The sequence below is a fragment of the Coffea arabica genome, chromosome 9e, assembly GCF_036785885.1.
Source record: "Coffea arabica cultivar ET-39 chromosome 9e, Coffea Arabica ET-39 HiFi, whole genome shotgun sequence".
Lineage (NCBI taxonomy): Eukaryota > Viridiplantae > Streptophyta > Magnoliopsida > Gentianales > Rubiaceae > Coffea > Coffea arabica.
The window spans coordinates 25,432,569-25,446,786 of record NC_092327.1 but is presented as its reverse complement, the minus strand read 5'-3'; the positions used below and the strand labels follow the sequence as shown (position 1 = coordinate 25,446,786).

General features: G+C 42.0%; 1 protein-coding gene across 1 annotated transcript; it reads right to left on the bottom strand.

The window, feature by feature from the left end:
* Positions 1-7,857: 7,857 nt before the first annotated feature.
* LOC113709942 (uncharacterized) lies at positions 7,858-13,661 on the bottom strand. Its single transcript, XM_072065711.1, has 2 exons — positions 13,028-13,661; positions 7,858-7,928 (listed from the first exon to the last, which is right to left on the bottom strand). Exons 1-2 carry the CDS (start codon positions 13,659-13,661, stop codon positions 7,858-7,860), a joined length of 705 nt encoding a protein of 234 aa, XP_071921812.1.
* Between the last annotated feature and the right edge of the window lie 557 nt (positions 13,662-14,218).

Here is a 14,218-nt window from a genome sequence, read left to right as displayed (position 1 = left end):
TATAGTTTAGGGCAGCAAAAATATTTATCATGGCCTCCAGCCATTTCTCGGCCCATCCGGGTCTGGCCCTCCTAAGAATTTGGGTGGAGAGAACTTATGGAATCTATCTAAGGCCCTATCTTGCCCATTATCAGGGTCCCTAGGTTGATGTACAGGGGCTTGACCCTGTTGTTCCACTAACCGAGCCAGAATGTTAGTCATCTGTTGAACGGCAGTTGCCACTTGATCTCCCCCTGCAGCTTGGGGTTCAGGTTGTGGCTCAACCGTTGCCTCTCTTTCTTCTCTCGGTTCTGGTACCGGTTCCTATACCTGTCTATCCCCACGGTCTCGACTAGGACCGCGTCCTCGGTTAGTTCCCCTGGTTTAACTTCTTCTACCCTCCATGTTTTGGATTTAGGCAACTATAAACATATAAACAAGGTAAGGTATAGCTCGTATAACATTTTGCAAAAGGCTAAATAAAGGCAATAAAACACATAATAAACGAGTACTTTATATACATAGCAAACAAGTCATATATACATGCCAACCTAGGCAAGTCAAAGGCTATACCAGCCAAGGAACATATAACAAAAGCCCCTATTTACATCCACCGTGACACGTCAAGGTCAAAAACAAAAGGAAACGTGTCGTCCTACTATGTTCCTAACTATCCCACAAAAATCTCCTCAGTCCTAAATCCTAACAGGTCGTCTGGCTAGACGCCGACCCCACAAACTCCGAGGATGCACTCGGCTCCTCCTCCGGGTCCTCCTCAGGATCTTCCTCTGGATCCTCCCCAGGAGCACCAGGAGCGCCAGGAGCTACAGGCGCTTGGCCTTCTCCGGCCAAGTCCTGAAGCACATCATCCACTAGTGCCTCGCACTTAGTTAGGATGTGGCCGGTCCGGTCTCTAATATCCGCAACCACTCGCATAAGGCGTCTAGTCGTCGTCTGAGCCTGCTCGCGGAAAGCATCAGTCCGCTGCTGCTCCTCCAATATCGAGGCCTCCAGCTCTCGAATCCTAACTCCCTGGCCTCGGAGGGTAGCCTGAAGCCGCTCTATCTCTGAGTGGCACCTACGATTGGCGCTACCCAATCATCGCTGCTCGTCGTCCACGGCAAGCACTACCCGATCGGGGTAGGAGTAGGTCTTCCAGCAGTCGCAGCGTCGAATCTTGCGCGCTGGGGACCACCGCTGCACAGGCCCACCGGGGCTCTTCTGATACGTGATCACACGGCTAACAGGCCCCTCTAGGTACAGCTCGTCAATAGGAGCGTCAGTAGGCGCGTTAGTCGGTAAGTCAGTCGGCACAGGCTGGGACGGCCCAGCACTCCCAGATGCATCAGTACCCGCCATAACCTAGGTTTACAAGTAACATGGCAAAAGTAAGTACACGACACGTAGAAAACAAGGCTAAAGGCTAAGCTCAAAAATAAAACCCTAGCCTATCGTATCAAGCACTCAATCTACCCAGATCAATTCACAGCCTAGGCTCTGATACCACCTTTGACGACCCCACCTCCCCCTAAGACGTACCAGAGGGTTCGACGGGTCGCCTGCCCAACTCTCGCCAGGACTCACTCACTCGAATCACGTGCATACATCCATGTACCATAAATAACATCGCAATTAAAACTTATAATTTATATTGATACCAAATCAAGGTACAAAGCCTCAATATACCCAAACGGTTCAAAGTATATACAATCCCATAACAAAACATTCTATTCGAGGAATAGCGCGAGTACAAGTCAAAAGTCAAAATAACTAGACTACGCTAGTCTTTACACGTCTCACGCGTCACCCGTACCCCTGTAAGGAAAACAAAACTAATAGGGTGAGCCAGAGCTCAGTGATGTTCCAGATATCAAATTGTCCAGCAAACAAGATAATAACAAGGTAATAGTGAAATAGCGAGCAAACAAGTTCAAGTAAAGAGATAATACTTCAAGTAGTCAAGAAATGTGTGGATCATGTTCACAAGTAAGGATACAGTTGCTCATGTCACGGCTCCATCCCAACTTGATCAAATAGTAGTTGACACTCCGTCAACTTTCAAGTAATAACTAGTCCAGAAAGAAAACTCCACTTCTCGCCAGTCTCCGTCCACCAATCAACCCCCTTCTCCGGGCCCGCACGCCACACGAAACACAGGTGGTAATACTCGAGTATACCGAATTGCCGAGGAGATAACACTCCATTCGACCTTACTAGTGACCCAGGGTTTGTTATCCAATCGATCAGGCCCTTGCCGGCTCGACTCGATTAACTAGCCACAGGGTTTCTGGAATTCCAGGCATAATATAATTCATGTCGATAAACAAGAGCAAATTTTGATAGGGCAAGTGCGATAAAGTACACCTGATACGAACAAGAGGAGCCACTGGAGCCATGATACCAACCCTTGTTCGTGTCATTCATTTCCATCCAGATTTGAGGACAAATCCTGCTCAAGTGGAGGGGACTGATGAGTGCACGGACCTTAGCCCAAGTAATAACCCAGTCTGAGTTCCATTGGGCCCAGTCACACGTGCACGAGCCAAGCTCTTCAAAGAATCCCTCCAAGCCCTTGTTCGAATTGTCCAAAACCAACATGGAGTCCATAGAGATATTGAAGGCTTGAAGGATTTTAATCGAGTTATCTACACCATGACCCAAGCCCATGAAGAGTCAAGTGGGCCTCCAAATGAGTTGGCCGAATAGGGCCTTAGGCCTTAGTAGTTATTTAGCAATTGATTAGTGTTTAAGTAAGAGCATGGGCCGGCCCATCTTGTCCCAAGACCATGGGCCGACTTTTCCCTTTCCTAGTCCCTTTAGGGTTTCAGTCACTTTAGCCTATAAATAGGCTTGCTTTGTAAGGTTTAGAGTAGACGTTTTATCAATAAAGTTTTGCATATTTTCGATTCTTCTTGAGAGAGAGATTCGACCCCTTTACTTGCTTTGGCAAGGGTTTTGAGCAGTCTTGCGTCCTGTCCTAGATTGTTCTACCGACCTATTCCCCTGGAGTATTCACCTTCATCGGAGTGTCGTCTACCGTCTTGAATCAAATCGTGTCGTCCGTTTGGTTCTAGATCCCGCAATTCCAAGCGTTGGACGTCCTCGCTAGATCCTTGGGCAAACGTGCTACGTGTCTCGAAACGTGTTGATCGAGGAACGTATCAACACCCTTGCTCTATCAAATCACATGTATATCACGTATTCACGTTTATCAAAGATAAATGGTAAATATCGAGTTCAATCAGATATTTGGAAGCACTCACCAAAATAGTGCCTCTAGTGCTCGTGTCTGGGTGGTACTCTGGGTTTGGAGTCCAAATCTGTGATAAAACTTAACTTGAGAACTTTGAAAATCAACTAAGATTCGAAACTTAAGCGTTTCGTTCATTAAGAATCAAGAAATTGAAATTCACTTCAGAAATAGTCGTGAAATAGTGGCTCGCTTTTCAAACTGAAAAATGTGATAACATGTTTGCTTGGAGATGACTTTTGAGTCAAAAGTGCAAGTAAAACGGTTTCATAGTGATTCATATCGTTTTCCTAAGAGTACAAGTTCGGCCAAGTCCTAACGTATAACCCTCGATAAACAAAGTAGCAAAGGTCCTCGATAGTTCAAGTGATAATCACTTTTAACCTTTACTCAAGTTGCAAGTATAGTTTTCTAGTCCTCAAGCGTAAATTTGGGCAGTATGCCCTTTGTGTTTACCAAATTTTCCAGCCATTTATGGCTTCATTATTTTTCCTCAACCAATCCCAAAGTCATACATATCATAGATTCAAGTAAATAGCCATTCCATAGGCTCATAACAACATAAGAACAAAAATCAAAGTGATAACAAGTGCGGAAATGTAACCTAGCAAAAGACAGATTTGACGTGTGGTTGCGGAAAGAACACATCCGAGTCTACGCTTATCGGATTCAGGTACAACTTATACCGTTTCGAAGCTAAGACACAGGGCTACAATTTTCATGAAGATCACTTAGTCCAGTTTCCAATGCAACCTAGTCAAATTCCCAATTTACAGAACCAAAATCCAACTAGTCGGCTAATTAACCGTACTAACTTTAAATGACTATATCTCAGGTTACCAAGGTCCGATTAAGATGTTATTGGAGCCGTTTAAAAGCTAAGACAGAATACTAAAACTTTCATGTTTTGGTAAATAGCTAAATCAGTACGGACCATAGTGAAAAAAATACGATTAACTGGATGAATTGTCCAAAACGGATCACTGGAATGCATCCTAGGCAGCGAGAGTATTTTGGCCTTTTCACAGTCTACATAGCTCCGATTGGGCTGAAATTTTGTAAGCACCTATAAAATACCATTATATAAAACTTTCATGTTTTAAGACAAGCCTAAATCGGCCTCTAAATATGAGTACTAAAACCGGGCAGAATGTAAAATGAAATTTCAGAAATCTGGAATTTTTGGGATTTCATGACCATCTATTTATTTTCTTGCTTCCAACACTACCAAAGCCCCTTATATAATCTTATATACAACATATACCAACTATACAACAAGTTTAGGCAGAAATTTATTAAACCCTAACTTGCATATATCATCCAAAATCATCACAACAACTTGCATATCTTGTAATCAAGCCAAAACTTGAACTAGATAACATCTTAAACCAAAATTTAAAAGAACAAGAACCATGATCAGATCTTATACCTCAAAGACAAAGCTTGGAAGAGTGATACTCCACCTCCTTTGGAAATTTTTAGTTCCCCTAGCTTCCTAACTCACAACTAACACTTTAATCGGTTTAGAAGTTTAATTTCTCACTTGGATGGCTAAAATCAAGAAGAAGGAAGTTGTTTCTTGCTCTCTCTTTCTCTCCTCTCTTGTTCGGCCAAGCAGCAGAAATAATGAAGGAAAAGGAGCAAAAATTGGGGATAAGAAGGAAGGCCATCTCTTGGTCAAGAAACCCTTAGGTGGCGACACTTGGCGCCACCACCTCCTCTCATTTTTCTCTTTCTTTTCCTTGCTATTTCTAACCCTAAATTTCGGTCAAGCTAGCTGGCAAATGAGAAAATATTTTGCTCAAGTATTAATGAGCTTGTATGGTAAGAAAGTGGTGGTCAAGTGGTGCGTTCAATCGGTAGTGCGCGGTACCCGTCGGTTCGCGCCGTTTTTCTTAAAAACACACGTACTAGGGTTTTTACTTCCTATTCACTAACCTTATATCATTGCTCCTAATCACATATTATTTCTCACTTAAAAGTCATTTTATCACCAAATTTGATCTTTACTCCGTACCGAAAATTCATCTGGCGAAAAATCGTGAAAACCCTAATTTTGCCCCAATCTTGAAACCAAAAGTGAAACCCTACTTTCTAGGTTTATTTGCACTTATTGTGGAATGATTGGGTAGTAGGGTTTTAATAAATAATAATTTCCAAATAAAAGGCATTTTTGAGGAAAATATAAGAAATTTGCGAGTCCTCACAATATCCATTCAATTGAAATCGATGAATAAGGATAATTCACATTAGGGCAAGTGCGATAAAGTACACTCTTGCCCTATCAATCCACTTATATATCATGTAATCACATTGGTCAAGTATTACACACAAGTGTCAAGTTCAATCAGGCATTTGGAAGTACTCACAAAAAATGTAGTGCTTTTAGTGATCACATCCAGGTAGTATTCTAATGTGTGCACGGATGGCGAGATGGATAGCGGCTTTAACTCAAGACTCTCATAGAGACCTCGAAGGCTTGAAGGATTTTAATCGGGTTATCTACACCATGACCCAAGCCCATGAAGAGTCAAGTGGGCCTCCAAATGAGTTGGCCGAATAGGGCCTTAGGCCTTAGTAGTTATTTAGCAATTGATTAGTGTTTAAGTAAGAGCATGGGCTGGCCCATCTTGTCCCAAGACCATGGGCCGACTTTTCCCTTTCCTAGTCCCTTTAGGGTTTCAGTCACTTTAGCCTATAAATAGGCTTGCTTTGTAAGGTTTTAGGTAGACGTTTTATCAATAAAGTTTTGCATATTTTCGATTCTTCTTGAGAGAGAGATTCGACCCCTTTACTTGCTTTGGCAAGGGTTTTGAGCAGTCTTGCGTCCTGTCCTAAATTGTTCTACCGACCTATTCCCCTGGAGTATTCACCTTCATCGGAGTGTCGTCTACCATCTTGAATCAAATCGTGTCGTCCGTTTGGTTCTAGATCCCACAATTCCAAGCGTTGGACGTCCTCGCTAGATCCTTGGGCAAACGTGCTACGTGTCTCGAAACGTGTTGATCGAGAAACGTATCAGTTGGCTTCAGAGCTGTGGTTGAGGTATCTTCCGTTATATCCGTAGCTTTGTTTTAGTTTTCCTTTCTTAGATTCCGCTGCCTTTGTCATAAAATTCTGGTCGTAGTTGTTGTCTTGTTGCGCCATTGTTAGTAAAAAAAAAAAAAATTTTCTGTTCGTGTGCTTCCTTGTGTTCCAAAATCTGTCCGCAATTCCTTTTTGTGTCTTGTTGCGTCAATTTGTGCTGTAGCATCCCATAGTTGCATCTCCACAATTTGTCTTGTTCTTGGGTCGTTGTTGCCATCACCGAATCTGGCCAAGTCTGGTGTCGTTTGTTGCACCAAATTTCTGTTCAAGTGGTGCGTGTCATAGCAGCCCCAAACTGTCCGTGGGAAAAAAAAAAAAAAAAAAAACCTTTGCGGCAGCTAGGGTTCCTTTCCCTCCTTGTCGCATCTTGTGTTGTAGCAATCTGTCTAGATTCCCCCTTCGTTAATTGCTGAATCATATGTGTCCAGATAGTGGGTCCATTCTGGTTGGTTGTTGTGTTGTTGGGGCCGTGTAAACAACCCAGCAAAAGTCACAAAAAAAAAAGAGAAAAGGAGAGAAAGTCGCATACCTGGTTGTGGCCCTTGAAGTCATTGCTGGAATTTAGTTGTTGGGGCTGCCGAGCCTGTTTACTCTTGTTCTTGAACTTTTGTGTTGTTTTTCTTGCAAAACTTGAATACCAAAACATCCTTGGGTGAGTTCTTGAGCTTCTTGAGCAAGTTTCTTGAAAATCTTGGCCTACCAAAGACTGGTTTGGAAGTTCTTGAAACCAGAATTGTGCTGAATTCTTTTCTTGGGACTGGAATTGAGTCGTGCAAAATCTGATTGAGCCAGAAAAAAAAGAAAAAAAGAGAGGAAGACAGAATAGAAACAAAAGGAACGAAAAAAAGAAAGAGGGAAGAAAAAAAAAAAAAAGGAAGGAAAGCAAGGATATTGGCTCTAGTCTCCTACTTGGAAAACCCAAGTCCCACCGTGACCCAACTACTCCTAATTCTGGTAGGATTAATAGGAACCAAGAAACTTATTCGGCCATCCCAAACCATTCCCTCAAAAGCTCTTAACAGACCCCACAACCCACTTAATATACCACCCAAGCTTCCCTCCAACTGACCTCCACTGCCATATAATCACCAATTCAGTCTTCCATTCGGCCAAACACCAACTCATTTCCCAAGCCTTGACCGACCTTCACCACCCACAATTCAATAACCCATTCAGTCTTTCAGATTCTGTTTCACATTCGGCCGCACCCACCGCCCATAAATCACTAATTCAGTTTGCCAACCCAGCCAACCACCACACCAACTCATTCCCCAAACCTTCCGTCCACCGACCTCCACCGCCCACATATAACCAAGTCAGTCAACAATTCAGTTTCCCAAATTCTGACTCACATTCGGTCACCACACCAAAATCATTTCCCAAATGTCTTGACCGACCACCACCGCCCATATACTAACCAATTCAGTTTCCCAAAAACCCAGCCAACCGCCACAGCAAATCAGATTCCCAAACCCAGCCAACCGCCACCACGTTTCTACTCTCCAACGAAGCCCGTGAACTTGAACATAGTTGGGCAGACCTTATGGCCCGAGCTGACCAAATCTAAGGACTGAATCGTCACCCAAAGCAGCACCCAAAACACCACAAAAACCTGACCAAAAAGGGAGCAAACAGCAACCCAACAAATTCCAAAAAAAAAAAAAAAATTGGGTCATCGGGTAGAGTTCTTTCTAGGGATTCCAAAATTTCAGCTTTTGAGTTTTGTGCCTTATCTAGTGTCGATCATCTTGGGCTGCTCACCTACATTATTTAGGTCATAAAGCAGTATCTCAAGTGTGTCCAAAGTATCTTTGCTCGTTGGTTACTCTTGTGCGAAACTTGGTGAACAATTCTTGGACCTTGTGCGGCATTGCTCAAGTTACTCAATCCGGGAACGTAAGTGTCATGGTAAGACCATTAGAGTGTCATCAGCCTGAGTGATACACGAGAGTTGAGTGTACAAACGTGAGCTTGTGTGTGGGAGGAAAATTCCTTTTCTTTGCTAACCATTTTTGCAGGTCACATAATCATGCCTAGGGGAGTTGCCTCTTACTCATACAACCAAGAATTCTTGGAGAATGAGCCTCTCAAGAGGAGGGGTTCCAAGCAGACTACTCTCAAGTACTCTAGTTCCATGCCATCCAGTTCACAACGTGGGTATCATTCACTCCGGGAGGAGATGCAACGCCACCGTGCTTTGTGTGTATATGAAAGGTATAAACAAGATTGTGATGAGTATGAGAAGGAGCACCGCAGTTTGTGTAGAGCATCTAAATCAAGGTCACCTTCAAGCAAACGAGGTTCATCTAAGAAGTGTCGTGACAATCAAGACGAGGAGTTTGAGAATTCACGAATTGAGTCAAAGCTTCGTGAATCAAAGGATAAATTCCGAAGTCGGACTAAAGCATTGATTGATGACATGATGGAAAGACTTAGCCAAGTGCTGGATTCACACTTGGAGCAACTTAACCATGTGCCAATCGGTGGTAACAAAGGAAAAATTCAGTCTAGTCCCTCGTTGATTGAAGAGCCACGTACGAATGAGTTGCTGCCGAGCCGTGAACAAGAGCTCCCCAATGAAAAACAAAACTCAAGTGCAATGAAGGATCAATGGTCCGAGAAGAAGGGAGTGGGGATAAGCAAGAACAATTTGGCCTTAGTGAAGAGTCAAGAAAAAGAGTTGACCATGTCTGCAAACATTGAACGTGTGAACACTTTGTTTGCTAACCGGATAACATGTGTTTTGTTTAGTATATCCTCATTTGTGCAGGTTAAACAAAGTCAAGTAGAGTTGGTCATGGCATGTTCCATCCCGAAGTCACTTGGACACTTTGTGAGTTTCCATGGAGTTTGTCTTTTAGGAACTAAATCTCTTTGGTATCAATTCATGGAACAATGTCCAATCAAATCTGTCCGCGCCATTGGAGGATTCATTCAAGCTCATCTTAAAAGGGAAATTCCAGATTCTACTTCTTGTCCTTTACCTATGGTTCATTCATCACCTTTGCCTTATTTTGAGCATGTGACTAGCACTAACTCTTGTTGCTCTTACGTAGATCTTGATGAGGAAGGACTAGCACTGGACTCTCAAGTTGAATCAATTGGTGGAAGAAATATTGAAGTGTCAAAGGGAGTTCTCACATTTAAATCTTGCTCTAAACCTTCTTACTATTTAGTTAATAATGTTCCATTATTTCTTCATCCAATTTCTGAATTGTTTCAAGTTGAAGGTTATTTTGTGTTTGTAGGTTGTAAAGTTGGCCAAAATTCCCCAACTATGACTAAGGAGTTGCAACCTAATTTCGTACTTGTTCCAGATGCATGTGGCGCGAACGCATGTGATTCGTATGGAGTGCGTGTAACTTCATTACTACCGCTTATGTTGGGTGATGCACACAAGTGTGTCAATCACAATCCGAATGCTACCCCTACCTCCCTGGGTCATGTTTATATGGGTGTACAACACGGGTGGTTCAGTGTCCTACCTCCAGCTTGGAAAGTTGAGTCGATTCAGCAATGCCTAGGATCGAACTGTACCATCTTGCACAACCAGATTTGGGGCTTTTTTAGTCCCAACGAACATCGTTATCAAGTGCACATGAATGCCCATACTCGAAGACAAATTGGAGAGCTTTGTGTTGCAACCTGGAACGTTCACAAGCCTTACACACGTTCCTTCTTACCTTGGCGAATGTCCTTGTTCGAGAGGCCCTTGAAGCTGACTAAGAGACATGTGCACCGAATTATATTAATCACAACATGTACAAGTGTTATTCAATCCAAGAGGGCCAATATGTGGAGATTTGAGGCGTCATACTGGCAACTCTTGTTAGTATCATTCATCTCCATCCAGATTTGAGGACAAATCCTTCTTAAGAGGAGGGGACTGATGTGTGCACGGATGGCGAGATGGATAGCGGCTTTAACTCAAGACTCTCATAGAGACCTCGAAGGCTTGAAGGATTTTAATCGGGTTATCTACACCATGACCCAAGCCCATGAAGAGTCAAGTGGGCCTCCAAATGAGTTGGCCGAATAGGGCCTTAGGCCTTAGTAGTTATTTAGCAATTGATTAGTGTTTAAGTAAGAGCATGGGCCGACCCATCTTGTCCCAAGACCATGGGCCGACTTTTCCCTTTCCTAGTCCCTTTAGGGTTTCAGTCATTTTAGCCTATAAATAGGCTTGCTTTGTAAGGTTTTAGGTAGACGTTTTATCAATAAAGTTTTGCATATTTTCGATTCTTCTTGAGAGAGAGATTCGACCCCTTTACTTGCTTTGGCAAGGGTTTTGAGCAGTCTTGCGTCCTGTCCTAGATTGTTCTACCGACCTATTCCCCTGGAGTATTCACCTTCATCGGAGTGTCGTCTACCGTCTTGAATCAAATCGTGTCGTCCGTTTGGTTCTAGATCCCGCAATTCCAAGCGTTGGACGTCCTCGCTAGATCCTTGGGCAAACGTGCTACGTGTCTCGAAACGTGTTGATCGAGGAACGTATCTGTATTCCTGGTTTGGAGTCCAAATCTGCGATAAAACATTGTTTAAGAACTTTGAAAATCGACTAAGGTTCGAAACTTGAACGTTTCGTTCAACAAGAATCAAGTAATTGAAATTCATTTGGAGAATATTCGTAAAACTCTTGCTCGCTATTCAAACTGTGAAATTTTGTAGCAATTATACTTTGAAATACCATTTGAGTCGAAGAAACAAAGAAAACGTATTTTTATTAGTCGTAAATTTCATTTTTCCAAGGGTACAAGTTTCGGCCGAATTCTAACTTATAAGCCTCTATTAAAGAAGATTTGAATACCTTAGATGATTCAAATTAGTTTCATCCTCAAACCCTTACTCGAGTCGCGAGTACATCTACCTAGCCCTCGGGTGCAAATTTGGGCAGCACGTCCTTTGTATTTACCTATTTTCTAGCCATTTATAGCTTCATTATTTTCCTCAATTCAGCCCCAAAATCACACACAAATAATCTCATCACAATAGCCATTCAAGAGGCTCAATGTCATTCACTCACAAAACAATGCTAGCAAAAGACCGGAAATAATGTTTAAGGCATAGAACAAAATAACATGTTTGACGTCTCTTAGTGTATCGGTCACAACCGAAACTACGCTTATCGGATTGGTGTACACTTTATACCGTTTCGGAACTAAGATGAAGGCTACAACTTTCATGAATATAACTCAGCCCGGGTCACAGTTTATCTAGGTCGAATTTACAGATTACAGAACCAGAATTTCACTGTCAGGCTGGTTAACAGCACTGGGTTCAAATGACAATAACTCAGGCTACAAAAGTCCGATTGAGGCGTTTTTGGATGCGTTGGAAAGCTAAGACATAGGACTACAACTTTCATGTTTTGGTAAAATACTAATTTAATACGGATCAAGGTGGAAAAATGAAGCCAGAATGATGAAATATCAAAACTGTCCGCAAAACTCTACTTATGGCAGTCAAGGGTATTTTTGTCATTTCACATGCTAAGTACTAGGATTGAGCTGAAATTTTACAAGCAACTATAAAACATTATTTCCTACAACTTTCATGTTTTAACCTAAGCCCAATTCGGCTTCCATCATGACCGAATGAAACTGGTCAGAACAGGGCATCCCAAGTATTTAAAGCTGGAATTTAATGCTTTCAAGGTATAACCTCTTATTCATGTGTAGAACCACTACTCCAACTCCTTATCTAAGCTTATTCACATCATATTCTATCTAAACAATAAGAAATACAGTTGAACAATTCAAAACCCTAACTCACAAATCCACCGTAATCATCAAAACTACTTGAATAGCAATCATTAACCACGAATATAAGTTGCTACACAACTTAAGCAAGATTAAGGGGACAAAATAAGATGGACAGCCATAATACCTCACTAATATGCTTGCAAAAGAAATCCACCACCTCTCCTTGTAAAACTTTTAGCACCCCAAGCTTCCCAAGTGCTCAAAGAAAGGATTAATCGGTTTAGATTCTTGATTTTTCACTCAAATAAGCTAAACCCCCAAGATGAAATGAAGTTCTCTTCTCTTGTTTTTTTCCTTCAAGGTTCGGCCACCATGGAAGCAAAATGAAGAAAAAATGAAGTCCAAGAAAGATAAGAAGCTAGGACTTGAATTTGGTCAAAGATGGTTAGATGTTCTCCAAGTGTCACTCCATGATCTTTCCTCAATTTTTTTTCTTTTCCTTGGTTTTATTACTCAAAAGTTTTGGCCAGAAAGATCTGATTAAGGGCTGATATTTTGGCTCTAATAACAATGAGATTAAGTTAATGAAGTGGTGGTCAAGTGGTGTGTTCAATCGGTAGTGAACGGTAGCCGTCGGTTCAAGCCGATTTTCCTTAAATCGCGTGTACTAGAGTTTTATCTTATGATTCACTAACTTATTATTCTCACTTCTAATCACACTCTTAATATCATCTGAAACTCACTCTTAATCACTAAATTTAATACACACTTCGTACCGAATAATTACACTTCCAAAAGACGTAAAAACCCTAATTTACGCTAACGAGAAAACGAAAGGAAAAACCCTTAATTCTATGTTTGTTTGCACTTATTGTGGGGTGAATTAGTAGTAAGGCTATTATAAGATAATAAATTTCAAATAAAAGGGAATTTTAAGAAAAATATAAGGGATTTTACAAGTCCTCACACTCTCTCCCCCTTAAGAGAATTTCGACCTCAAAATTCATACTTTTTGCTGTAAACAGGTCTGGATACTTTTCTTGCATGTCCTTCTCTAGCTCCCAGGTTGCTTCCTCCATCTCATGATGTTTCCATAGAACCTTCACTAGTGGAATCTGCTTGTTTCTCAAGTCCTTCACCTTCCTATCCAGTATTCGAATGAGTCGTTCCTCATAGGCTAAAAACCCATCCAGTTCAATATCTTCTGGTGGCAAAATGTGAGTCGGATCTGGATGATATTTCTTAAGCAAAGAAACATGAAAAACGTCATGGATCCGAGACAAACTAGCTGGTAACTCAAGTCGATAAGCCACCTTTCCTATTCGCTGGAGTATACCGAAAGGTCCTATGTACCTCGGTTGCAACTTTTTCCCCTTTCCTCCTTTAATCTTTCCTTTCAATGGAGTAACCCTAAGAAATACTTTATCTCCTATCTCACACTCCAAATCCTTCCTCCGATGATCGGCATAGCTCTTTTGTTGGCTTTGGGCCGTTTGAAGCCTCTGGCGAATCACCTTTACTCTTTCGTAGGCTTCCTCATCCCATGGTATTGTAGCCGGATCTATAATCTTCCTCTCTCCTACCTCATCCCAATGGATTGGTGATCGACACCTTCGTCCATACAAGGCTTCATATGGGGCCATTTGAATAGAAGAGTGGTAACTATTGTTATACGCAAACTCAACCAGGGTTAAATATTGGCTCCAACTTCCTCCAAAATCTACTATACAGGCTCTCAGCATATCCTCAAGAGTTTGAATGGTCCCCTCAGATTGTTCATCAGTTTGAGGATGATACGTTGTACTATAGTTCAACTTAGTTCCTAGAGCCTCTTGCAATTTCTGTCAGAATCGAGACACAAACCTGGGGTCTCTATCGGATACGATACTCACTGGTATCCCATGTAGTCTCACCACTTCATCCATATAGAGTTTGGCAAGTTTCTCCAAAGAATATTTCATATTAACTGGTAGGAAATGGGCAGTCTTAGTTAATCGGTCGACTATCACCCAAATCGCATCATGCCCTTTTTGAGTTCGTGGTAACCCTGATACGAAATCTATTGTTATATGCTCTATTTCCATTCAGAGATCTCTAAAGGCTGTAACAAACCCGACGGTTTTTTATGCTCAACTTTCACTTGTTGATATGTAAGACACTTGTGTACAAATTGGGCAATCTCCGCCTTCATATTATCCCA